The 27676-nt window shown below is 42.6% G+C and overlaps 1 protein-coding gene across 1 annotated transcript in view; it reads left to right on the top strand.

Annotated features, from left to right (window-relative positions):
* Nucleotides 1-27676, top strand: part of ESRRG (estrogen related receptor gamma) — a 227056-nt gene that overhangs the window by 53303 nt on the left and 146077 nt on the right. Inside the window, exon 3 of the mRNA XM_040985312.1 lies at nt 22236-22352. Coding sequence (XP_040841246.1) covers nt 22236-22352 — 117 coding nt within the window. The remainder of the gene's footprint in view (nt 1-22235; nt 22353-27676) is intronic.

Here is a 27676-nt window from a genome sequence, read left to right as displayed (position 1 = left end):
TGACAACCAGTGGGTTAAACCACTAGGTTGCCTCGTCCACATCACATACGGGGAAACCTGGGTCAGGTCCTGGCTACTCGGCTTCTGATCCGGCTTCCTGCTAATACATCTAATGGTCCAAGTACACGGCTTCCTGCCTCCCACATGGAAGACATTGCTGGAATTCCTGGAGTTTCTCGTTTGATCAAGTGTATCTTTGTAATGACTGAGCAGGCTAATTGTACTTTTCAGTCTGAGATTCCCAGGAATTTGTGTGAGAAAGTGGCAAATAAGGAGTTTTGCTTTTTACAGCTGCCTCCCCGTCATGTCTTGCACATGATGTGGACACCCTGCTGCATGATTCCTCCCTGTCAGACCCATGGCCACACACAGGTTGCTGGTGCGTTCAGCTTCTGTAGCACGAAGCCAGAAGAGAGGCCATATCAGGCTCTGGAGTTGGCTTAGCAAGGGACTTTGAGTGACTTGGGTGCTGGCAGTCATGGCTTTCACAAGGGTCAACAACAGCCAGGCTGTTTCTCAGCACCTTGTGGAAGCCTTCTAAAGCACGGTGCCTTTGGGAAGGGGCTTTTGTCTGAGTCTGCAGGTGGGACACCTGAAACCCTGCCAGATGAGGTATTTGTTGCTAAAGGCATATAGGTTACAACTCTTGGATCTGAACTGCCGATTTCTTGGGTGTACGTCACCTGGCTCGTTCCTGAAGCAGGCACTGTGGTCCTACAGGATCTTTCCTAGATGTCGCATTTTGTTTTCTGTCGGGTGCTGTCTCAATCTTGGAACAGAATAGTCACAGCAGTGGCGGTAATAAAAACGTACAAGTTGAGTGTCTGTGCCAATTCCAGCCTCCCAAAAGAAAATAACACAATATTTTTAAACTAATTATCTCAGTGTACAGTAAAGAGAAGCGTTAGCTTTTAATAAGCTCCCAAATTGAAATGGAAAATGATTTGGTAGTGTCTAAATTGACTTGATGAATCTCAGTGATTATGAATCTGAATGCAGTATTAAGTTGAACATGCAAGTAGCAGTTTCAAAAGCAGTATTATGGCTTTTTCATTTGCCTTAGCTCAGAACTTTGCTTTTCTTACAAATCTGACTTTTCTTTTGCTTGCATTTGATGCCAATTTTGGCTGAATTCTTCAAATGTATTCACATTATCAAATGATAAGTGACAAGTGCTTTTCAGCTCTTGCTGTTTTAATAAGTTGAATGATTGATATTTTTATTAGTAAAAGTCCTGGAGACTCTCTTTGCTGGGGAGGATGTGTTGTGTGAATGGCTGCCCTTAAGTAGTTCATTTTAGTTCCTGTTAGTTTTGATCAGCTACTTCTTTTGTTAAATGAGTGGTGATTTCCTTTCCATACTTCCTTCTGACTTTTAGAGAATAACCCAAGTAGTCACACCACTTGAGGTGTTTGAAGACCTATTGATCATAAAACTTAGATAAAGGATTAGATAATAGATGCTTTAAATACCATAGAATACTAAATATTGTAAAATCTGTGGGTTTCATACCTTCCCTGTCCTCTTGTTTGTTAAGCTCCTGAAAACTGTAAAAACCCCTCGGAGCGGGAACACACCAGAACAGAGCTGGATTGGACTTGCTGTCTGTAGTTGAGTAACTCTAAGACCAAAACACTCTCTTTTTATTGACAAGATCTTTAAGTGGCGTACGTAGCATTTATTTAACCTGAAAGCAAGTTCTGAATATTATAACATTTTAAGTTCATTTCAACTTCCACAATCTTTTTGGCTTTTTAGGGAACAGAATTTTCTAATGTCTTTTCCCTATTAAATATCTTGAGTTTGATTTCAATAAAAACACATCCATGAGTACTATAACATGTACTTGTGTGTGTGTGTGTGTGTGTGTGTGTGTGTGTGTGTGTGTGAGAGAGAGACCTAGCTTACAGGAAAACAATCAATACACATTAAGATAAAATAGCTAAGTGAATGACTCAAAGAAGTTAGACTTTAGTGCTATGTAAAATCCAAATGATTACTTCAAGATATTAAATTATATTGATGATCTTTGATTAAGGGAGGGAAAACAGAAGCAAACTTAATGACCGGCATTATATTTGTGTCTTTAAAATGGTGTGAACTCAGCTCATTAGACATCAGAATCTGTGTTGTCATTTAGATGTTTATTAAACACATGATATTTATTATGCCAATATATCCTGGAAGAAATTTTAAACATTGATACATTATTTTAGCATTTGATTTGTGGGCAAGTTTTCTGGTTTCTGAGCAGGTGACCCTGCATAGGAGCCCATTCCTTATAAGGCATATACGATGATGGTGGCATTCAGGAAGAAAATGGATTAGCAGTGAGCTCAATGCCATATTAAAGTAAGTAAATATAGCTTACTGTAGAACTAGGCAAACCATGGGCTTTTCTGGGAATATATTTGCCAACTGGATGACCCTCTTTCCCAAATGTTGCTTCACAGTGATTGGAAGGAAGTGATAGTATGGTTTTCATGATTACTTATGCATCTATTTATTTATTTTGGAGATTTATTTATGTACTTGAAAGCCACAGTGAGAAAGAGAGAAGGGTAGCAAAAAAGAAAGAGAATATTCTATCTGCTAGTCCATTCCCCAAGTGGCTTCTTTGACTGGAGCCAGGCCTGTCTTAATGCAGGAACCTAGAACTTCTGCTGGGTCTTCCTTTTGGGTCCAGGAACCCACGTATTTAGGCTATCTGCTGCTTTCTGAGATATATTAACAGTGAGCTGGATCAGAAGTGGAGGAGCATCAAGAACTCAAACTGGTATCCAATTGGGAGGCTAGCACGTTCATGGCTGTTTTTCCTGCTATACCACTTAACATATTTTGTAGTAGCCTTATCAGTAATTATAATCGCTATAGTTAATAAAAGCACAAAGGTATTCATGAACTTTTTAAAAGATTTATTTAGTTTTATTGGAAAAGCAGATTTACAGAGACACAGAATGATCTTCCATCATCCAGTTCATTCCCCAAATGGCCACAACGACCAGAGCTGAGCCAATCCAGATCCAGGAGTCAGGAGTATCTTCTAGTTCTCCCACTCAGGGTCAGGGTCCCCAGGCTCTGGACTATCTGCTGCTTGTCCAGGCCACAAGCAGGGAGGTAGATGGGAAGTGGAGCAGCCAAGACACTAACCGACCCCCATATGAGATGCCAGTGCTTGCAGGTGGAAGATTAGCTAGTTGAGTTATCACAGCATCCCCATTTAATGTATTTCTGAACTTAGGCCAATCTCTCTATTGTTACTGAACTTCAAGTATGTATCTGTATTGTGAGCCTGTTTATCAGATTCAGCAATGATATGGCTTTTCTATAGAATCTGAAAAAAAAAAGGTCTCATTCTGAAATACATTACCTTGACATGTGCGTGCTTTATCAGCACCTGTGCTATTATTTCTCTTTATAAGCATTTTCTTTTAATAAAACCCTTTGCACTCAGAGGGGGAAAAAAAAATCAGTATTCCATGACTCACCTGAGCTGATGTTCTGGCTGGCCACCTGCTGCCCTGTTTATTCCAGTGTGGGGACACTCCCTGTCTTGACCCGGCTTGACCCCTCAAACAGGCCTTCCTGTTCCCGCTTCAATCATTCCATCCAGAAGAAACCTTTGCAGTGTCATTTCTTTCAAGGAATTTGTGGTTAATTTTCTTTCCTTAGCCCACCCAAGCAGCACACGGTGACCTTTCTGATCTGCTCCAGCTAATTGTCACAAACTCCTACCTTTTAGCGAGGCAGACTTTGCCTTTGTCGGGGGACTTCTAGGAAAGTGGGGTGTGCCTCCAGAGCACCGGACTTTACTCTAGGACTCAGCACCCATAGTTAGAAATGCCTCATGACCATTTGTTTCGGTGGAGGAGCGGGGGCTCAACAAAAGCATCAGTACTTGTGCTAACATTGTGAGAGCTTTCTCCTTCCTTCTTGCCCAGACTTACTTGATAGCCTGTTCTCCACAAATAAAGCTATTGTATTCAGATCTTGTTAGATTACCCAAGAGCAACATCTTATTTTATTTTTTACGAAGATTTAATTATGTATTTATAAGTCACAGCTGTAGGGATAAGAGGAGGGAGAAAGTCAGAGAAAGAGAGTGAGTGAGCGAGCGAAGGAGAGAGCACTAAAGTCTCCTATCCCCTGGTTCAATCTCTAAAGGGCTGCATTGGTCAGGACTGGCTGAAGATAGGAGGTGGGAACCCCAGCCTGGGCTCCCACCTGGATGCCAAGAACCAGGGTATGTGAGCCGGCCCAGGTACATTAGCAGGAACCAGAATGGAAGGCCCATAGAGCAACATTTAAATGCTAGAGCACAAAATAATGGGAATGATACCTGTACTTTGTTTTCCAAAATGCATACTTTTATACTTACACAGTAATACTCTTCCACAATGAAACTCAAAATTGGATATGATTAGCTCCATTTTGAGCATTGAGTTCCTAGTGGTCAAAAGTCCCTAAGGACGAAGGTCACTTTTCTTTGGTAATTAGCTGTAGGAATCTATGAGTCATCAGGACCTGCCAGTTCCCAAGGAAAAGCAATACTAGTTTTGTTAAATGTCTAGCAGTGAAAGCTCTCAGATAAGTTGCTGGAATGACAGGGTAGGTCCAGGGCATGACTCACAATTCTGCTTTTCTTCAGTTGGTACAGCCCAAGGCAGTGATTAATTTTTCTGATGTCTTCATCAGTTGATAAGCTTAGGTACTATCTTAGACATTGTAAAGTTTCGGAGTCCATTTAAGTCATAAACTGCATTAATTCACTTTCATTTTTAAGTTTCTGTAACTGGTGTTCAAGTGTGTTAGGACAGTCATTGGAAGACACTTTAGAAAAATTTCAGAGTTTCATATAAAAACAAAAAAATAGGCTGATAAAATTTTACAGTATCCTGACAGACACAAATGCACACCTATATTTAATGATGTTGAAATTTAAGAATGTTTCTATGTGGTAAAATCAGAAGACATACATTTACCATCTTAACATCTTTTTAAGTCTTCAGTATATTGACTGTCTTTATGTTATTACTGGAACTTTTTCATCTTGCAAAGCTTGCTCTGTATTTATTAAACATTAGTTCTTCGTTCTTGTTGCCCTGCTCCATTCTCTAGCAGCTGCCATTATGCTGATTCTCAAAGTTCTTGAGATATTTCAGATAAACAGAATCATGCAATATTTATCTGTAAAAGTCTGTCTGCATGTATCCATCTGAAAGGCAGAGAGAAAAAGAGAGACAGACATTGAGAGATTTCCCATGTACTGGTTTTCTTCCAAATGCCCAAACAGCTAGGGCTGGCACAGGTCAGAGTTCAGAGTCAAGAAGACAATTCTGTTTTTTTACGTGTAGCAGGGAGCCAATTGCATGGATCTGTCATCTGTCATTGCTGTGGCGTGTGAATTTGCAAGAGATTGGTATTGGGAGTGGAGTGGGCCTGGAACCCAGGCATGGGTATCCCAAGCAGAGGCTTAACCACTAAGCCCAATGCCTCCTACTTTACTTACTTACCTTTTGTAGTTGGCTGGTTCACTTGACATAACATCTTGAAAGCTCACCTGTACAGCACATGGAACACTTTCCATTTAAAAGCCAAGCAATACTCCACGTGTCTATGTTCCACACTTTCTTTATCCATTCATCTATTGATGGCCATTCAGGTTGCTTCTGCCTCTTGGCTAAGGTAAACAATGCTACACTGTGAGTGTGGATCACATAGAAGATCCTACTTTCAATACTTTTGGATATATATCAAGGAGATATATGGCAAGAAGAAGTAGGAATCATACGGTCTTTTGTTTTTAGTATTTTGAGGTGTACCCTTACTGTTTTTGCAATAGCTATACCATCTTACATTCCACATCATCTCCAACATTTGTTATTTTCTGCTTTAAAAATATATATATATAAATATATAATTTATGTAATATATATAGTTTATATAACATATAATATATATATTGCATTACTGGTCCATAGCCAACCTAATGGATTTGTGACATGATTTGAATATTTTGGACAGGTTTTACATACATCCCACGTTTTGCTTTCTTAGGTTTCCCATTACATGGTGACTATGTAGACAGTGCACGTAATTGTTGTCAGCCTTGTAAATGTCAATGAGATACCTTCATATTAGTCGTAGATGAAGCAGCTGTCAGTATGATAATGAACCAGTTACCTTAGTTTGTACACTTATGTATATTCTAAGTACTTCACATTAATTACCTTATTTCATCTTTTCATTTTATCATTGAAGTGGGCATGGCTACTATTCTTATGCTCTCTCCCTTTAGAAACATTGAACTTGAGGGATAAGACAGTAATTGCCCAAATCATAGTTGTGCTCCGGAAAGTCTGAGCCCCAGAGTCCATGTCCGTAAGCCCTCCGTTGCACTGTCATATGTATTTTCAAAGTCGTTTAAGCACTGAATAATGATTGAACATATTTTTCTTGAGAAATCAACCTATGAGTAAAATAAAAATGAGGTGTTAGGAATATTCGAGAAGATATGATTAGATAATGTTAACGGTTCTTGGGAGGGAGATGGTCAGAACAAGTCTTAGAAGTTTACGGTTGACTTTCAGGGGTCCCATGAACCTGAGCCTTGGAGGCCGGCTCTTCAGGAACCCCCTTTTCATTCGCTCTCAGTTTGCTGGATGCTGCTTTCTCCATTCAGGTTTCAGTTGGTGATCTTGCAGTGGTTCTAAAAGCGCATCTTCTCCCTACTGCTGATAGGACTTCTAGACCCTTGTGTTCTTCATTTCATGAGGAACAGGGCTTTTATCTCCTTCTGTTTGGCAGGGGGCTGACTGTCCTCATCTGTGAGGCTTGTGACCGCAGCAGACAGCAGTTTAGAGTCGTGGCACAATGAGTACCAGGTAGAAGGAGAAAGTCGAAGTTTCAATCCCTGATTTTTTTCTAAAGATTTATTTATTTATTGGAAAGTCAGATATACAGAGAGGAGGAGAGACAGAAAGCAAGATCTTCCGTCTGATGATCCACTCCCCAAGTGAGCGCAACGGCCGATGCTATGCCGATCCGAAGCCAGGATCCAGGAACTTCTTCCAGGTCTCCTACAAAGGTGCAGGGTCCCAAGGCTTTGGGCCGTCCTCAACTGCTTTCCCAGGTCACAGGCAGGGAGCTGGGTGGGAAGTGGAGGAGCTGGAGTTAGAACCGGGCCCATATGAAATCCTGGCGCATTCAAGGCGAGGACTTTAGCTGCTAGGCCATGCCTCCAGGCCCTGCCAGATTTTTTTTTTTAAATGCTATATTCAGTTAAATTTGGTTTTATCTTAGTCTGAGCAAATGTGAGAAAATAACCATATTTTTATGCTTTTTCAAAAAGGATTCTGTGTATTACTGGAAAGGGAATATGAGAATATGGTATAGGGAAATCTTCATTAACTCAGAACTTAAGATGTGAACTTTAAGGTGAATCTGAAAGCCTATTTCTAGTCTTCATTCTCATAACCAGTTTTTAGTATGTACTCTTTACACAGATTCTAGTTAAGGGAGGCTCAACCGAAGAACAAGAATCTTCCAAGGAGTGAATCTATCCCTGTATTTTGTCCCTGAGTGTATTTCCTTCCTCCAGTCCCACACCCCTGCCTTTTTCCAAAGTCTTGTCCTTCCTGCCACCAGGCAAATTTCCCCATGTGCCTGAAACAGCCCAATCACACTATGTTTTTGATGCAGAACCATTTCAAATGTACTTACTCCAAGCAAACTCTTCTAAGTCCATTTGGTCTTTCCAAGATTATGCTTATGTACATAAATATCTTTTGAAAAAAAAGTCTGTACTTAACTTGGGGGACTCTAGTGTGACCTGGTAGTGAATAAGAAAGGAAGTAATGGGCAATAGATGGGAATTTTTGTTTTTCATGGAAACCTTTTGTCCTGAGCGCTTAGAGCAGAGCTTACTAAACCAAGGCCTCGGGCCAAATCCATTTTGCTGCGGAAGTTTTATTGGAACTCAGCCACACCCCTTCTTGCCTTGTCTGTGACTGCTTTTGTGCCCCTACAGCGGAGCCAAGGAGTCACCACTGGGACTGAATGGCCCTCAAAGGGGACCACAGGGACCACGAGCCTTCAAGGGGGAAGCTTGCTGACCCCTGCTATTATGTGAAAGAGAGTTAGACAAATGCTGCAGGAGGAGGAGGCAAGCCACCTGCCTCCCCCAGACCATCATTAAACAGGAAGCTCCTACACCCCCTGCTAAGTGTTCATCTATACTTCCTCGTCTTTACTATTTCTCCCGGAGGAAATACCAGGCACTTTTCTGCTGATGTTTCTTTCTCTTCCCAGCGGCCAGCCCCTCCAGTCCCCACATCACCTTGCTCAACATTTACCTTGAATTATGCTAAATCCACTTTGCAACTCTCACTTCCCTCACTATTGGAATATTTGCTCTCTTTTGAATGTGCCCTGTTCTCCCACTAAGTCCACGTGGTGGTCCTCTGTGGGGTTGCTTGGTTTCTGCTTCTGTCTTTTGACTGGGGCATCAGGCCTCTGCCGTTTAGCCCTATTGCATGAACCTCTCTGCCTAGCATTTCTGTGTAGAGACAAGTACCTAGGCAACTTTCCAGCCCGTCTTAAAAATTTCTCAGAATCAGGAAACCTTTGTGTATTGCTGCAGTAACCCATGCCCACTAGGTCAGGCATTTGGTTAGTATCAACAGCAACTCAGCAACTCAGTCATGCATCCGTTATTGTTACCCATCCCTATTTCATTGGTGAACAGTGACTTCACATGGGAAGCTTTTCTCAAAGTCACACAGAAAATGGTAAAACCAGGAACTCAGACCATTTGACTGCCAGAGGTCAGCACGCAGTCAGCGCATTTTACCTCCTCCTACTGTTTTCAGTCAGATGAATCATTGTCTTAGGTATATGTAATGAAAGAATCTTGGGGATGAGGCCCACATACAAATATGAAATCTATCTTTCATGCATGTCTTCCACACATAGGCTGAATATGATTTTTTTAAATTTATTTTGAAAGTCAAAGTTATATAGAGAGATATGGACAGCAAGATCTTTGCTCTGCTGATTCACTCCCCACTGGCCACAGTGGCCAGGGCTGCTGGTCCAGGCTGAGCGACAAGCCAAGCACTCCATCTTCGTCATGCACCAGGCTGGCAGGGCCGCAGAAAGTTGGGCCGTCTTCTGCCCATTGATAGATTGCTGAGTTGGAAGAGCACGTGGGGCCTTATGGGATGCTGGCAATTGAGATCTTTGCTGGCTATGCCACAATGCTGGCACCTGAATGTAATTCTATAAAGCATTTTGATTCAGACTGTAACCCAGAAGTCAGATATGTAATTTTCCACTTGTGGGAACCTGTCAGTGCTGAAAAGTTTCCAATTTCAAATTTTTGGAGTAGAGCCACTCAACTTGTATTAAGTTCAGAAGACACAGGTATTTGTTTCATAAATAAACTTTAATTCTAATGCCACTTTTATGACCAAATTTTTGGGACATTCATACTATTTCAGAACAAAAATACTTAGCGGCAGTATTCAGAAAGGTTACAGTTGTTGCCACCAGTTTACAATACAAAGAAAATTTCTGTAAGTCAGATTTCTTAGTTTTAAAAATCACATGGGGTTTGATTTAAATACCTCCACAGCTGGCATGTAGACTTACTCTGTCAGTCCGCAACTATCACTGTGAAATGTACATACCGAAGCTTTTTCTATCCAAGAATAGTGGATATATCTATATATATTTCTTTTGCCAGGTATTTTTTTTAACAAAAAATTTAGTTGCATGTTGTTTTTTTTAAGATTTATTTTTATTATTATTATTTTTATTGGAAAGGCGGATATACAGAGAGGAGAGGCAGAGAGGAAGATCTTCTGTCCCATGATTCACTCCCCAAGTGAGCACAACGGCCAATGCTATGCCAATCCGAAGCCAGGAACCTCTTCCGGGTCTCCCACGTGGGTGCAGGGTCCCCTACTGCTCTCCTGGGTCACAGGCAGGGAGCTGGAAGGGAAGCGGGGCCGCCGGGATAGAATCGGCGCCCATATGGGATCCCAGGCGTGCAAGGCGAGGACCTTAACCACTGCGCCACCGCGCCGGGCCCTAGTTGCATGTTTTAAAAGAGAGGAAGGCAGTTGCCTATTTAAATTTTGTAGATGAAGAAAGGATATGTAGAAGTTGACATTGGGTATTAAGCACAGCAAATTTGGAACCAATGGTTAATTCAGCTAGAAGACATGCCTCATGACAGGGGGCCTTATTGAGATTTTTTTTTAAAGATTTATTTATTTTTATTGAAAAGTACGGAGAGACAGAGAGAATGATCTTCTGCCCACTGGTTCACTCCCTAAGTGGCTGCAATGGTCAGAGCTGAGCTAATTCAAAGCCAGGAGCCTGGAGCGTCTTCCAGGTGTCTCATGTGGTTTCAGGGTCCCAAGGCTTTGAGCCACTGATTCCCAGGCCACAAGCAGGGTACTGGATGGGAATTGGATCAGCTGGGATATGAACACCCATGTGGGATCCCGGTGTGTACAAGGCAAGGACTTTAGGCCCAGGCTACTGTGACAAGCACTGATGAGCTTTCTTATAAGTGTCTCCAAGATACGGTCTTTGTCCTAGAGAACTTGAAAAATAAAGACAGAGTAGCTTCCCAAATGTAGGCTATATTTCTGCACTACAGCAGGAAAGCCAGGACAACACAAGCGACAGAATATACTGGAAAAGAATCTATTTCAAGAACATCATGACGTGAAAGCTGCAAACACTGACTTTGTACACACTTTAGGTGACATATAATGATTGCCTCCCTGTGTCCACCAATGACAGTATTCTTGTTATACACTTACTGATCCTTTTTAAATGCATTTCCAAACACAACCTTGTGATCCTGGATGACTCCCCCCACCCCCTCTCGCTTATCATGAACAATAGCATTATTTTGGGCTCCATAAAATGCATTGTGTACAACTTGACACCTGTTGCTGTGGAGACATGCTTTGTTTGGTTTCTGTGGAATTAGACTGACCACAAACCAGCATGGTGCGGAGGCAGCTCGCGGGATTTCTTTTGGAGGTGTTGAGAGATTCCATTCTCTGAAAGCAACCCTATCCAGCCCACACCTGCCTTGTACCCTTCGTCCGACAACAGCAGGGGACAATGCCAAGAGCCATCCTTATCCCATCACTCCCAAGCGCCTATGTCGGGCTTCAAAATTTCCTTTCCCACCAGTAGCGCTAGCAACAACAGCAGGTATACAAAGCAGCCTTTCGGAAGGGAGCGTGTTTATTTCTTCTTTCTATTCTGAGCAACAATTAGTAATTACTTTGAAAAGGTCAGTGGTACACAGCCTGGCCTCCTAGTGAGAGCACAGGCTTTGCACCCACACTGCCTGGGCTCCAAGCCTGCTTGTGTCACTGAACAGCTGTACGATTCTAGATTTGTCTCTGTCTTCAGTCTTTTACCTGCAACATGTGAATGTGTGGATGGAAAATCACAACAAAGAATTCCTGGCAGTTGTAGTGTTTATTATTAGATTTTCCAACGTAATAAGTTTTTCTGGGTACATTTAAGGAGCGTTAAACTGCAAGTCATAGCGTCTCAGTTTTAGTCTCATGTCTACAAACCATCTAGCCCATATTCTTATAAAGATGGTCAAGTGATCCTTAGAAAGTCAGTACCTATTCACCCTTCTGTGGTCTTCTACAGAGAAGAGAGATGAGAAGCAACTGAAAAATAAAGGATCTCTTTGAACTCGACTATCCAGGAGATCTGGGTTGATTTATACCAAATGGTATCTTGTTAGCGGATCGCTATTAGTTGTATTCTGTGAGATTTTTAAGTGTGACTAATCGCTAAAATGGGAGAATGAAGAGGATGCCTAAAGCCCAGTGCAGGTGACACTCACAGTGAGTGCCCCCTGCTAGTCACGAGGCTTGACCAGGCCCAGGCGGAAGAGATCTGCAATCTAGGGTGTCTGCAGGTGGGACAGCAGGGCCAGCTCACTGGTGCCCTGTCAGGTGCTGCAAGTGGATGACTCACCTGGAAGGAGGGAGTTACGAGGTCAACGAGTTACTCCCACCAGAACCCCCAGCTCAGCCAGGTGCGCTGGAGGCTGACTTCACTGATGAATGATAAAAGCCTTGCAGAGAGGCAGAGGGGGAAATGCAGCTTTCCAGGAATTTGGGCCAGTTCAGCGTGGGTGTCAGCCAACAGAGCGACCTTGGGGCAGAGGCAGAAATTGACCTGGGACTGTGGCAAGAGATAAGGCTGGGCTAGGATTTTTGAAGAGCTTTGCAAATGCGTTCCTCTCAGTTATAATCAGATTATACTCAGGGTAGGGAGTGTGTGAGCTCCAGCGTAGGCCAAGGAAATGCTCAAGAGATGTGATTGATAGCTCAGAAATTTACTTTTTAGATAATTCTGGCCTGTAGAAATGGACTAAGTTTTTTGAGTTCTTACATTTTTTCCTTCCTCCTCCTCCTCCTTAGTATCTCTGAAATAGAATTATAAACTCACTCTGGAGTTGTTGACAAGACAAAAATTCCCTTGCAACTTCTTGGAGTGAATGTCAGCATGTTTTTACTGGCATGAATCTGAGGAAGGTAGCTTTTTAATAATAGTCACAAAGTCCAGATCCAGAGCTAGAGTCAAGGTGTATAATCATTAGTCAATCTTTAAAAAGAATCATTTATTTTCTGAAGAATATTGATTGATGATTGATTTGAAAGGCAGAGTGGCAGAGAAAATGAGACATCTCCCGTCCACTGCTTCATTTCCCAAATGGCTACCATAGCTGGGAGTGGGCCAGACTGAAGCAAGACACTGGGAATTCCGTCCCAGCTCCTCACATGGGTGTCACGGAGCCAAGTCCTCGTGCCATCTTCTCCTACCTCCTCAGGTGCATCAGGAAGCTAGCTAGGAAGCAAAGCAGATGGACTGAAATTTCTGCCTTGATATGGGCTGCCTGCATTTCAAGTGGTGGCTTAACCTACTACATCGCAGCCCTTTCCTTTTTTTCTTAGAAGCGGAGACCCACCATATATGTTTTTAATATTTTTATTTCTTATCATTTATGCAGAACTGTAGAGCAGATGTAATTATCTCTCCTTTGCACTTTAGAATAATGAGAATAATAAAGGTGGCTAGTTCAAGTCCACACGGTTCGTAAAATTGCAGCAAGTAAATTGAAAGAATTGCCGCTTTATTTTCCCATTCTCTCCTCCCCTATCTCTATTGCCATTTTCTCCTCCTCTCCTTCTCAGATGTCCTCCTGAACCATGTAAGAGAATTTTCTAAAGACGGACATTCCATGACATACAAGAATCTTTTTTCTGTCTTCTCTTCACATAGAACCTACTGATTGGTCAATAGTTACACGATTAGAGGAACACAATGGTCCAGCTCACAAATGTAGGGAAACTGATGCAAGTATTATGGAAAGAGAGAAAGCTCCCACTGGTCCCAAGTGTTGGATATAAGAGGAGTCTATTAGCTAAGCTTGCTGGCAAAGGCAGCTCTCTGCACTCCAGGAACCACCTCACTGCGTGGTTGTGAAGTTGGGGGCTTTTAAGCTCACACTGGCACGCGAAGCAAAGCACCCATTCCACCTGGGTGGCGCACCACACAAAGTTCAGACCACACTGTTAAGCCAGTCAGCTGGCAGGCATGTTTACAAGCACAAAGCAGATAGCTGCAGTTAGCTATGCTCGAAACGTAGTCACAGCACAGTCCTATCCGCTCACTGCTATGTGACGTCAGCACCCAGTTTGTACCTTGTCACATTCCCCACTGGTATCCTAACACGTGAGTCAAATCATGTTTCAACCAGAAAAAAAGAAAAAAAAAATCAAGGCTGGAAAGACTTGATCCTTTTTCACATACTTGTTTTCCTTGCCAGCCACTGTTGCTTCACTGTCACTGAGGAATCCGATGGCACTGTTAGATGCTCTGTACAGGTAGGCAGCGCGTGCTGGACCAACTGCAGCCTCAGTGTCTCTCCCAGGCTCCTTTTCCCGCAGGATGAGACCAGAGTGTGTGGTCTTCCATCAGCAGACATTGTCAGGGCCAACAAGCTTGCCCATGGTGGGTTTCTTTCTGGCCTTTTTCCTTCAAGACACAGAAAGCACCATCATCCACACAGGCACCCAGCTTGACCCTTCGGCACAGCACAGCGTGAGAAATGGGTTTCCATAAGAGCTTGGCTGTGCCAGTGACCTGACTTGACAGTCTTCCCCTGCTGCCCTCACTGGCCACAGCCTGTACTTGGCAGGTGGTCTGGGGTCCTTGTCTGACACTGCCATGACTTTGCCTTGCTGCACTTGGGGGAATTCTCTTTCAGAGCCTGAGGCAGATTCCTGAAATGACTGAAATGATGGCAGATCTGTGACCTCCCGGGGAACAGATTTAGAACTTTGTAAGGACAAAAGTAATGTATTCAGTGTGTCTTGTGATGGGGAGGGTAATAAATGTTTTAGGGGAAAACAAGGTGTAATACAACTCCCTCCCGGCTTTGTAGTTTGCAAAGTGAATCTGGAGACAATTGTAAAAGGAAGAAAAAAAGTGTTTGGCACTGTCCCTTGGGAGCAGGCAGAGTGTCACTAGGTGATGTATTTTAAAGTCTAGTTTGTATGTTATTTTAAAAAGGGTTTTTATTTATTTTTAAAGGAGAGAGAGAGAGAGAGAGAGAGAGAGATCTTCTGTTCAGTGGTTCATGCCCCAAGTAACTGCCCATGGTTTGGGTTGCACCACACTAAAGCCAGCTCCATCTGGGTTTCCTATGGTAGGGATGCCTCCATCTTCTGCTGCTTTGTCAGGCACATTAGCAAGAAGCTGGATCCGAAGTAGTGCAGCCAGGATTCTAACCAGTGTTCCTATATGGGATGCTGGTCTCACAAACAGCAGCTTAACCGGCTCTACAACAAGTACTCTTAGAATGTGTTATTTGAAACAAACACGAGCAGACTCCTTAGCCAAGGTATGCTTTGGTAAACCTGTGAGTTTTTAAAAGCTACAGGTGTAATAGAAATGCTTATTTTGTATCAGAATATTCTTTGTAAGTTGCAGTGATCAGGGAATAGCTAGAAACAAAGCATCGTTAACAAGAAAGTGAAGAGAAGGCTGTAACACGGCAGTACAAATAGAAAGCCCTGACTAATAAGAAGAGATGGCTTCTTTCTTAATCTGTGTCTTAGGGCATTGAAAATGAAAATACTCCAGATTATTGCCTGCATGTTTTCAGTGCTCTATAATTGTGTACCAAGGCAAATCCCATTATTTTTAAATCACTTAACATTGAAAAACAATTGGATAAATCCCACTTGGAATGCCCTGTGGGTCATCTCAAGCCATTTGGTTCTGTTAATAAAATTAAAACAATTGGGCGAAATGTACAGATGCTTTCAAATTGGCTTTACAATTATGATGTCTGTATGGATGCAAAAGGGGGTGGCTCTTAAGAACTCCAGATCTCTAAGTGTATCAGGACCGCGTGGGAATGAGCAGTGGGGGTTTGACGTATATTTTTATTTTGAGATGCCATGCTAATTTACATCATCCAGTCCTTTCACTGCCAAACTGTAAAAGTCCATTAAGTGACTGAAAGGAATATACAAATTATCCTCTGGCACTCCAGGCTGGAGTTTTACATACACCCTGTTATTCTGTCCGCCAGCTAGCTGCAAGATTCTATTAAGCAGTAAGTGAGAAAATTATATTGCCTGCAAACTAATTGCACAAAAGACTCTGAAATAAGTAATCAGAGCCCAGGACTTCCTGAAAAGCCGCCAGGAGATATTATAAATTGCTCTATCATTCTTGTCAGCCTGGTGGAGGGACCCGAAGTTTCCATGTTGATTTGTTCCCTGCACAGCACAGCACACTTCCCCGGCCCTTGACAGAGCTGGGAAAATTCCAGTCGTGTCATCCATAGCTGCCCATCCAACAAATGCGTCCCAGAAAATAGCACGCTATAATCCAAGACAACTCTGTGTCTGCAATGAGAGTCCCATGTGGCAAACAAGAACTTCTGCTTCCTCCCGGACGACCGTCCAGTGTCGGTGTTCCAGGTGCCCACGGTCAAGGCTGCAAATATTTTTGTCTAGTTTCCACTTTTAGCGAATCTAAGGAAAACAAGTGTCCCACGGAGATCATATGGCCGACTGGGAATAGCGTCTATGAACCGTTACCAAAATAGATGGAACAGCGTTACCCAGGTGCTTGGGGCAGCACATTTTAGTATGAAATGTTTTCTTTATTGAACAGGAGAAACACCAGGGAAGGTTTTTCAAGGGCAGAGTCTCTCGTAGAGTCTAACATGGATCAAAGAGTGTGTTGGGGGCAGGGTGATCATAGCCAGCGATAATGAACTGGGTAGCTCTGCAGGAGACAGGAGAAATGAGAGAGGTTTTCCTCCAGCAAATAAGTTATTTAGGATGATGTTGACTTGTTTTTCAAGAAATAAACCAGTGTTACTTAATGAAATCAAGGTTATCATCCATTGTGGGAAGACAGTGTTATGTAGCCAGAACAATTGTGGAGGGTGCTTGATTCCCAGTGAATAAGTTCTGTATATTTAAGCTGAAAATGTAATATTTGTGCAAAACTCTTAAGACCACTAGAATTGCCAGCCAGCCTTGATAACATTTTTTGCAAACATGTTATGTTTCCCGTAGCTTTGTCCATATCTCTTTAGCCAAGGTGGTCGCAGCGTAGTTTAAGCATTTGTTCCTGTGCGAAGAATTCACTGACTTTCAGAAGCATGAGTCCCGTGTTTGTGGGACTGTAAGTGGGGCGCACACACTGAGTAGTCCTGCATCCGCAGCCTTTGCCTACGACACCACAGGCTACATGGAGGTGCTGTTTGTTTGCCTGTTTGGTATCTTCTGAGACTGTGGCCTGCCCCAGACCAGAAACCCAGCTTTGACTCGGATTCCTCCAGGTTGGCAAGAGTGTAGTGGAATAAGCTGCCGCATGCCGTGCTGACATCCGCCATGGTGCCTGTGTGAGCCTTGGCTGCTCTATTTCTAATCCAGCTCCCTGCTAACGGCCTGGCAAAAGCAGCAGAGGATGACCCACCCAGCTGGGTTGCTGTCATCTACATGGTAGAACCGGAGGAATCTCCTGGCTCCCGACTTCCACCTGGGTCTGTCCTGGCTGTTGCAGTTCTCTGTGAAGTGGGCCAGTGGATGGAAGATCTCTCTGCCTCTCCTTCTCTCTCTGTAACTCTCACTTTCGAAATCAATAAGTGAATGAATTTCATGCTCGCTGAAACACACTTAGGAGACAGCTCAGACTGAAGCAGCAATGTTTCTTTCAGAATTCCTCCTAAGTCGCCATTGAAACTTACCCAGGGGCCCAGCGCATTAGCCTAGCAGCTGAAGTCCTCGCCTTGAACATACCAGTTATGGGCATTGGCTCTTATCCTGGTGGCCCCAGTTTCCATCCTGCTCTTTGCTTGTGGCTAGGGAGAGCAAATGAGGATGGCCCAAAACCTTGGGATCCCACGCCCATGAGGGAAGAGGCTCTGGGCTCCTGGCTTCAGATTGGCTCAGTTCCGGCCATTACAGCCACTTGGGTCCTTGTGGATGGAACATCTCCTGAAAAAAAAACAGCTTACTCGGCTTTCTATCACTGATTGTGAACAAAGCATGATGAGAAGTCATGATTAGAAAATATTCTAGCTTACTTCTGTGTGTATTCTACAGCACACATGGCAGCTCGACTGCTTCCCTTCTGTCTTTTGTAAAGATCTTCAGATAATGACTGTTTTTTTCTTAGAAGAATCATTCACAAATTTGGCTGCTACTATTAGAGTTCTCCTAAATATTATGTCTGATAGGACTACCAATTTGAGAACATCTATTTTGTCAGTAAATATTAAAAGATAAGAATTGTATAGCTCTGTCGGTGCCACCTGCTTGTTCTTTCGGTTTCCCCTTGTCGGCGTGTTCATGTCACGATGCCCTTGTATTTCCTCTTAAGTTGCTTCTTTTCCTTTCATACGTTATTCCTCAGAAGGCTTCTTTTTTTGTAATTTTGCCTTGATGTTCTCTCCTTTCATTGCTATGCATTTTTATTTTTTGAAAGCTTCCTTTTTCTCCTGTTTTTTGTTTGTTTTGTTAAGATGTACTTACTCAAAAGACAGAGGGAGATTGGTCACAGTGGCCAAGCTGCAGTGGCAAGCCTGGGTCACTGGGTCTCCCTCGGGGTGGCGGGGATGGAGTACTTGCACCGGCATTGGGTGTCTCGGCAGGGAGCCGGATCCGAAGGGGAACTCAGCCAGCTGTGATGTGGGACTGCCTTCACCAGTGGCAGCTTCAGCCCTGGCCTCTGACCCCGCCCCTGACCCCGCCTCCGACCTGGCTTCCGACCCCGCCCCGCCTCTGACCCCGCCTCCCCACCCCTGATCCCGCCTCCGACCCCGCCTCCCCTGCCTCCGACCCCACCTCCCCTGCCTCCGACCCACCTCCGAAGTCACTTTTCAGCATTTGGGAAATTTTACCAGTTCTCCTTTTCTTTTTCCCCTCTGTATATCTGTGCTGTGGTTTTTCTCTCTTCTTGAATTATTTGGGGATTGGTTTTCTTCCTAATTTTAATATTGCTTCCTCATACATCATAAGATCATTTGATCCATTACACCACCATAGCTGGTGTTCATAATAATGAACTTGAATTAACAGGAAAATGTCAAGTTGTTATAAATGTATAAACTTTAGTGTTGGCCTAATATTTCTAATATATATATTTTTTAAAGTTTTGCTTATTTATTTGAAAGTCAGAGTTATGGAAAAGAGGTAGAGATCAATCCATCGATTGGTCAAAGCATCTTCCATCCACTGATTCACTCCTGGAGTGGCTGCAGCAGCTGGGAGTGGGTAAGACCAAAGCCAAAAGCCAGGGACTTCTTCCAGGTGCTCCCCGTGGGTAGCAGCCTCTCCAGCGCCTGAGCCATCTTCCTCTGCCCTTCCCAGGCCATTGACAGGGAGCTGGTTCAGAAGTGGAGCTGCCATGACCTGAACTAGTGCCCATATGGGATGCTAGCTTTGTCATAGTGCTGCAGTGCCTGATCCAATGCTGACCAATGGGTAGAAGATCTTTATCTTGAATAAGAAATTGACCCTTGTCTTCTAGTATCTCACTATCTATTGGGTAATTAGCATGTGAAAAGGTGAACAAAATGTGGCTTCTCTCTCTCTCTCTCTCTCTCTCTCTCTCTCTCTCTCTCTCTCTCTCGCTTGATGACAACACCTGAAAAATAATCTGAAAACCAAGACATCATTTTCCCCTAGGCTGGTCTGGAAAAATTTCGTATAAGATTTGACTGGAACTGGAGTTGAACATTGAGGCTTGGAAATAATTTTAAGAAGTAAAGAGGGGCAAAGATAGATCATTCCCAGCGGGAAGTCTGAAAGACATGTAACAAAAAATGAATAAATCGAATTGGCTGCAGCAGAAAGTTCATGTGAGGTAATAATGATAATATTTCTGGAAAAGTAGGTGAGAGTAGGATTGACAGAGCAGCTTGTTTGCTAGTCTACTGTTACACATTTGATTCAGGAGGGCAGGAGAATTTATTGATCTTTTCTCTTTAATTAGGGTAGTGACATGATAAAGCAGCCACCAGAAGAGGAATGTGACAGTGGTATGTAGCAAGGATTAGGTGGGAGCAAGTGCTGGCAAAATTCGTGATGGGAGTTTAAATTGCCACGTCCAGGAGTAGACTCCCACCCGCCTGACTGATGTGTTGATGTGAAGGATGGGGATACAATTTTTGACGAGAAGGAAGAACTCGTGGGAAAAGAAAGATGATATTTCTCTGCGGTGGGGGGTCATCCTGATGGAACTTTCCAGAGCTGGATTAAAGGAATGGGCTAGTGCTCAGGCCTCCATTAGGGAGAGTCAGCAAAGCATTAATATTGACTTTGCAATCGCTCCTCGGCCTTTTGGCTAAGATCAAGCGTAGTATTATTACTGACTTTGCAGGCACAGGGTAGAGAAGGAGTGCTCAGTGGCTGGTCCTTTCACACCAGCACTGTTGAGTCCTTCCTCAGAGAGCAAAGGCCCGTGTGTCTTTTCACATCTCCTACAGGCAAAGCTGCAAAATGAGCATGGGCCTGGTTGTTACAATACTAATTAACCCTTGGGAAAATAAAAAAAACCTAACACCACCCATTTGATGCAAAATGAAATCTTCAGGTATGGTTTTAAAAAACCCTGCCGTGAAGAGAGGGTCATCTGAAGTTCAGATATAAAGCCTTTTCTTCTCAGCCATGTTCCAGCCCTTCTGCTTTATTCCACTTTGATTTTGTGTAAGCCAAGCATCAGTAGTGTCTCTGAGACAGGTGATGGTATCTGCTTCTGTGGGTGCATTTCCTATTATTCCTTTGACATAACCTCATGTTAAAAATGGTTGCTTTTATTACTATAAACGCCCCCAGTGAGGATGCTAATTTAGTCAAAGAGTTTTGATAGGCTCATCTCTAGTTGTAATGCACAGATCATTTTTTTTTAAGTCACGCATGCTTAACTGGTTTTCTGTAGTTGTAAGTGGTTCGGTGCTACTTCCTGTTGAATTAGCAGTTGCTGAGTAGTTGAGTCTTTGTACGATCCTGCAATCCACTAATGCGATAGTTAATGAGAAGACATCAGTCTGGAGAAAGGTAGTCAATATAAATCAGTGTTTACAAAGTGTGATTAACTCTGAAATATTTCATCAATGCTGTGGTCCCAGGCAGACTCTATGCTAATTACTAATCACTGTGAATGTTTCAGGGGACTTGGCTGGACCCTGAGTACCGCGCACATGGAGCAGCAAAATTGCAATTATGCTCGGACCGTCTCTGATGACAATTTATGCATTTGGTGTGATGACCTCCCCCTTCCCAGGAGGACAATAAACAGAATGCATTTTCATTAAGATACTAATGCACTTAATCACAAGGGGGAAGGGTTAGGAAGTAACGAAAGGCCTCCGAGCACTGTGTGACGGAGTGGATGGGGAAGGAGGCTTTATTTGAAAGACAACTGCTTCACCAAACGGTAGCAGCTCCTAAATGTTTCCCGCACACCGGCATGGCGACTAACTGAAGCTGTTCGGAGATTCTGGTTATCCACTTTGCATGTCAGACATGGAGGTACTACCATGAACGGTGAAACGTCTAACAGTAAGAGTATGACTTCAACTAGATTTTCCAGTGCGTAGCGTTGTCACGGTGTTTGAGTGCTTGGCGTTAAATATGCAGATAATGGTGACCCTCAGTAACCGTCCACCCAGCACAGCACTGTGCTGCCAGGCTCCGGTGGCTGCTGCAGCAGTTCCTTCCATTCGTGTGCCTGCTCCCTAGGGACTCACCCCAGCCCCCAAATTAGACTGCTGAACATTTCCCAGTGAAGTTTAGGCTGCTGAATGTTACAGAGGCAATACACCTGATATACCAAAGCATTGAGAGTATATCTATATATAGGATCCATGATAATACAGCCCTTTTGTTGGCATTTTATGACCCATAATCCAACTAAATGTTTCTTTTAGGTCCTCAGATTCTGAGGGACTGATACTCTGCAATGATGGACTAAGTGTAGCATTTTTAGTCTTTCAAACAAAAAGATCCCAAAAGCTTCCACGTAGATTCGTTTTATAAAAGAACAGAATGATCTTAAGGGTTGCCTCCGTGGTGTGGCAGGCTAAGCCTCCTCGTACAGTGCCAACATCCCATGTTGGTGCCAGTCTGAGTTCTGACTGCTCCACTTCTCATGTGATTACTTGCTAAGATGCCTGTTCTTGTTACCCATGTACCTATGTGGGAGACTTTGAAAGACTCTCTGTGTTCCTGGCTTTGGGCAGGCCTAGCTCCTGCAGCTGCAACCATTTGGGGAGTGAACTAGCAGATGGAAAAAAAAATCTTTCTTATTTCTATAAATCTGCCTTTAAATAATAACTAAGTAGTTACATGGATAAATCTTTTTAAAATTCATGTAAAATCTTCAGAGGAGCTTCTTCATGTGTGTCCTCATTGCTGGCTGCATTTTCAGAGGTTGTGGACCAGCATCCATATCCAGCTCCGAGGCAGTTCTCACATTCTCTGTCTCTCCTGGGACTGGCGCAGGTGGGTTAGAGCCTGCGGAGCCGGGCTGCAGTGACAGAGTGCCCGCTGCCTTGGAGGTGCTAGTCCGTCCTGGGTCTTGTCCTGAGTCTCGTCCTGGGTCTCCTCCTGAGTCTCACAGCTGCTTTTCCTCACACTCTGTTTTAGGTAATATAGAATACAGCTGCCCTGCCACAAACGAGTGCGAAATCACGAAGCGCAGACGTAAATCCTGCCAGGCTTGCCGCTTCATGAAGTGTTTGAAAGTGGGCATGCTCAAAGAAGGTAAGGCGCTCTGCGAGTGTCTCCGCTTTCACATGGGGGCGGGAGGGGACGGGAGGGGCGCAGAGGGTGCTTGGCATGGCAGGGAGACACATCAGAGAAACCAGAAAGAGATGGGGTGACAGTGAGTACCCAGCATCCAATGGGGTGGTGCTTCTTTGCCCTGAACTTCGCGAGTCCCCGTGGCCAACTGCTTGACACACACAAAAGGGAACCAGTAGGGCGTATCTGAGGTGCGGTTCAGTCCAGCAGGTGCGCTTGCCTCTTCTGCTCTTGCCTCTACCATTAGTGGAAGGCAAGGCCAGATGCTACTGCTGTTGCCTTTTTGTCCTTTTTCTCATTTATTGCTAGTTTCACAGAGAGACTTATTTTTCAAATCTTAACATTAGGTTTAAAACACTCTCCACCCATTTCCAACCTTAATACTTGTACTTATTTTTAATAATAAAGACCTTGCTATAAAATATTAAAATTGTCTCCCACTGGGGATAATAGGAGTAAATACAAAATAATAACAGTAGGCTTATGCTCTCTCTAACCAGAAGCCTAAGTCACATAGTTAATAAGAGGTGAAACCACGAACGGAACTTACTGATTTTAGATGCTCCTCAATTATTCCACACATGAAGGTTCTAAATTGTTCATTTAAGCATATCTGGTGTAACTAACATATCAGCTTACAAATGGAGAAAATTTGCTCATTTTTTGAGGGAAATTTACCACTTACTTTTAGGTGTTTTAGGTTTTTTTTTTTTGAACGGGATGTGGGTGTGTATGAAAGTGTGAAATTTACACATTGCGTTTAGATTTTTATTTCCTTCTCATTACAGATTTTACCAGAGTTTAGAAATATATATGAACAACAGAACAAAAATATCGTAATCAGATTCTGAAAGAAAATTAGGTTAATTAAATGCTGAAATGTGTTGTTTCTGTTGCCTGGTATGGATGGGTTTGGTTCCTGGGGCTGGTCTTATCAGTTTGTATATTTTATTGCTACTGGAAAGCCCCTATTCTAAATTTCTGAACCTGGATAGATTCATGTATTACTTCCCCAAGAATGAGCCAGAGGCTTGCGGTTGGGGATGTCGTTGCTCGATCTAACACTTTTGCTTGGCTTATTCTAAGATTGTTGCCATGTGCAAAGTTACGGAGTGATGAGTAGATCAGACGGTATTTGTGTGCATGGAACTCATGTGGGATTCCTCTGCCTCGCACCTGTCTGGTCAAAAGAAGAGCCCAGTTTCTTCTCCTCTTCAGCTTGGCTTCTCACCTTGAAAAAGAACTGTATACAAAGGGGTGTAGAACTTCATAATTAAAGTCTTACGAAAAGATGACCAAGATGTACTGCGAATTATAAAGTAAAAAAGATGTCTACTAGTATGATTTCACACACACACACAACTTATTCACACACTAGAAGATTTTAAAAGATCGTGGAAAAGAAGTTTAAAAGATAATCTGATGCAAACAAATGCTGGAATCTATGCATAGTTTCTTTATAACATTTATTGTTATGAGCTGTCTGATGGCCCCCTCTGTGCATGGGTTTTACATAGTTTCTGCACCCAGAAGAAGCCTATCCTTTACTTCCATTTTCCATGAGCTTTTGGAAAGTCGTGTGTGTGTATGTGTCTGTGTGTGTGTGTAAGAGAAAGAGAGAGAACAGAGCAAAGAATGGTAGAAGGTTAACACACACGTACTATTAATTATGTTTCCAAAGAAGTAGGAGGAAGGATACATGAAGATTTGTGATATGGTTTTACCTGTGCAATGGCCAGGAGTATGGGGGATACTTTTACTGTATAGGCTTTGGTTAAGTTGGGATTTTTCAATCAGTATGTTTTATCTTCATAAATGTTTTTTTTTTTTTTGAGGTCATTCCACATGCCAGACTCTCTTGCTAGAGAAAACCTAACTAAAAACATCAGGTGGACATTTTTTGATTAAATTCAACAAGATCCAAGCAGTAAAACACAACAAAAAAGTTTTTTTTTTTCTTTTCCTCTTTCTTTAAAATTTTATTTATCTATTTGAATGATAGAGTTACAGAGAGAGACAGGGAGAAACAGCAATCTCCCACCTGCTAGCTTGTTCCCCAAATGGCTGCCAAGGCCACAGGTGGGCACTCCGAACCCAGGGAGCAGGGGCTTCTTTCAGGTTTGCCATGTGGGTGAAAGGGCCCAAGAACTTAAGTTATATTCCACTGCATTTCCAGGCACATTAGCAGGGACCTGGATCAGAAGTGGAGAAGCTGGGGCTCTTGGGGGTACTGGCATCGCAGGCCATAGCTTTACCTGCTATGCCACCATGCCAGCCTCAACTTTTCTTTTTCAGTTTGGACGATAGTTATAACTTACTTCGTGGAAGTAGAAAGCTTTATCTTAGCAATTGTCTTCAGCCCGAAACAGAAACAAACAAAAGAATGTAGCAAGCGATCAGCTGTCACTTTCCTGGCTTGTAATTATACTGCCACTTTGGTGGGCCGTAGAAACTGTAGCTAAACTTTGCACTCCTTCCTAGATTTATTAAGAATAGTTTCAAACCCTTAAAAGTTCAGGAATCATTTTCCAAAAGCAAATCAATATTTTAAAAACATCATAAAAGTGTTATATCAGTGAACACTTCGTGTTGATGTGTTCTAGATTAGAACATTATTTTCAGAAACTAAATATGAAGATATGCCTTTATTTCTAGTCAGGCAGGATTTTTTGATGAGTTTGGTTGTATTACTATAATTTATTCAACTGTTTGTCCTGCCAAGTTTCAGAAGCCAGAGGGGAAAAAAGTCTTCCCTTAAATAAAGGCCTCCTTGTGGTTTCTAGCAGGAGCGATACCGAATGGGGGTGGTAAGAGTGGATGAAGAGGTGTGAACTATGTTTAATTAAACATTGTTGGTGAAAGTAAATGGGGCAGTGCTTATCTATAATTCACACCTCTTCAGTTGCTGCTATCAAGCCGTTAGAGGATCTGTTTTCAAGGGAATTGCTGCTGTTGCTGAGATACTCAAATAATAATTTATTTTCCATTACTCCCTTATATCCACTTGAATGGGAATCCAGTTCTCTAAGCTTGTCCTGCTTCACATAGAAAGAATGGGTTAGATATGAGTAAATATAGAGTATTCTTCTTCCTTTGTACTTAAAAAATGCGGTGAAATATTGCATTACACCCTGCATATAAATGCACCATTATGTGTGGCCATCTCCTTGGCTCAAGACTTCCTTTCAGGGCCTGGAGAGAATGATACTGTCTTAAATGTATCTTTATGGATGGAGAGGGATTTCAGTCCTGTGCAGTATGTCAGAGATCATGATGTAGTAAATCTATTCAAATGTAAACCTGTTCAATTCAATTACCAGTTCATAATACAATTTGCTGCTACAACCCCCATGTTGACCACAGCAGTCCATACAGGCTGATGGCACAGCAGGTCTGGAAATTTACAGACAAAAATCTATTTACACCAACAAACAGCATTAATTCTGGAATCTGAAATGAAATCAAATTTCCACAGCTTTGATAGGAACCATCTTTCCTTTAACAGGTATTTTTATTCAACTAACCAAGTGTATTTTAGTGTCACCTAAGGGAAATGAAGAAGCTTTCATTAAGTAAGTGATTTATAGGAAAATGAGACTCTGACTCTTTGAGAAAATAGTAATCCTTAGTTTTGTGGGCTTGAATTTCTGCTAAATGAGGCATATGGCTTTCAAAGATATATGACTGTAGGTGGGAATGTGAAAGGGAAACAGCGGCTTAGTGGGTAAATACTTCTAGTTGCATTACACTGTGAATAATACGTTCTTGCAAGACACACTTTCTCATTCATTAGCACCAGAGTGGTATCCAGTAAGGGTTTTTTAATTTTTCTAAATTTTAAAATTTTATCTATTATTATTATTATTGTTATTATTATTGCTGGTTGCTGGTTCGTTTCCCAGGCCTCAGTAGCCTAGTCTAGGCCAGGCCAAAGTCACGAGCCAGAAACTGAATCCACATGGGTAGTTGGGATCCAACTAATTCAGGCATTACCTGCTCCCTCCTAGAGTACACAGAATGGGGAGGCTGACATTGGGAGCCAGAGCTGAAACTTGAACCCAGGCCCTCTGGTATGAAATGCATACCTCCCACACAGCATCTTAACCATTTGGGGGAAAAAAAATGCTTTTTAGAGTTTGTGGATCCAAGAATTATTACCAGTTGAAATAAAAGAGGCGAAGAGAAAGAAACAGATTGTTGTGTTGGAGAAAGCAACAGAATGTCACACCATAGCAAAACTTTGAGAAGTGCTGTTAAACGAGTGATATTTGGCTCAACCCAACTGGTGCTACCACTAAGGGTCCTGAAAAATCCTCTTCATCTTTCTTTCTGCCCAAGTTTGCTGGTAAACGTCACGAATGATGGGACAGTATTATTTTTTCAACATTATACCATACCGCATGTCAGGGAAAACCCATCTATTACGTGGTATCTCGTCCCAACATTCGCTTTTCATTTTTTTTCAGGTATTGTTTATTTGAAGGAAAAAATGGGAACTAATCAAAGGGCACCTATAAATCTCGTCAAGACTTATTTTTATTTTGATCTTTCTCCTTGGTTATTTAAAGGCTCTTGCAGGATGTAGTGGTTCAGTTTTCTCTGTCACTGGCAAACAGATACATTGCATGACAGCGATAACTGTTTTTATGTAGGTAAGAATCCACTGATCAAGGGAATGAAGAATGTTCTTATGTTTATTGACACAAAGGACTTAATCTTGGCAAATCAGGTGTTTTTCTTGTGCTCTGTTAGGTGAACAAAAGACCCATAGTAACACATAACACTATATTCTGCCCAGATCAGCCTCCGCACCAGAGTGCATTGCCAGAGTGTAAACAGATCTGGCAGAACACAGAACTGGCTTAGTTATATCATGCCAAGAAAGTGTGCTACATACTTCATCTTAGAACAAAATGCGGTTACTTAAACTTTGTAATCTTCAATCTTATCACCTGCAGAGTGGTGGCATCCATAATCATATTTGCAAATAAAGCGGTGTGAATACTGGATAAGATTATGCAAGTTAAGTGCTTACCCTACCATGTGGTCTGGATTTTGGACAAGATCGACAAGGGCTACTGTCAGAGATAACGTGGGTTCAATTTTAGGGTTAGATGAGTCCAGAATCAAGACCTGACCTTGCTCATGGATAAGAGGCAATTGTTTAACTTCTTCAAGACTCTGAGTTCAATCTAATTATTTGTAAATACAGGGTTGGAGATTGACTCATACTGTGAGGTTTCAATAAAGACCAAGAGATCCCATGTAGACACAGGATATGGCAC

Source organism: Ochotona curzoniae, unplaced genomic scaffold, assembly GCF_017591425.1.
Source record: "Ochotona curzoniae isolate NIBS_2020 unplaced genomic scaffold, NIBS_Ocur_1.0 contig_430, whole genome shotgun sequence".
NCBI classification, from domain to species: Eukaryota; Metazoa; Chordata; class Mammalia; order Lagomorpha; family Ochotonidae; genus Ochotona; species Ochotona curzoniae.
The sequence above is the reverse complement of the archived record's forward strand: the minus strand, read 5'-3'. Positions and strand labels throughout refer to the sequence as shown.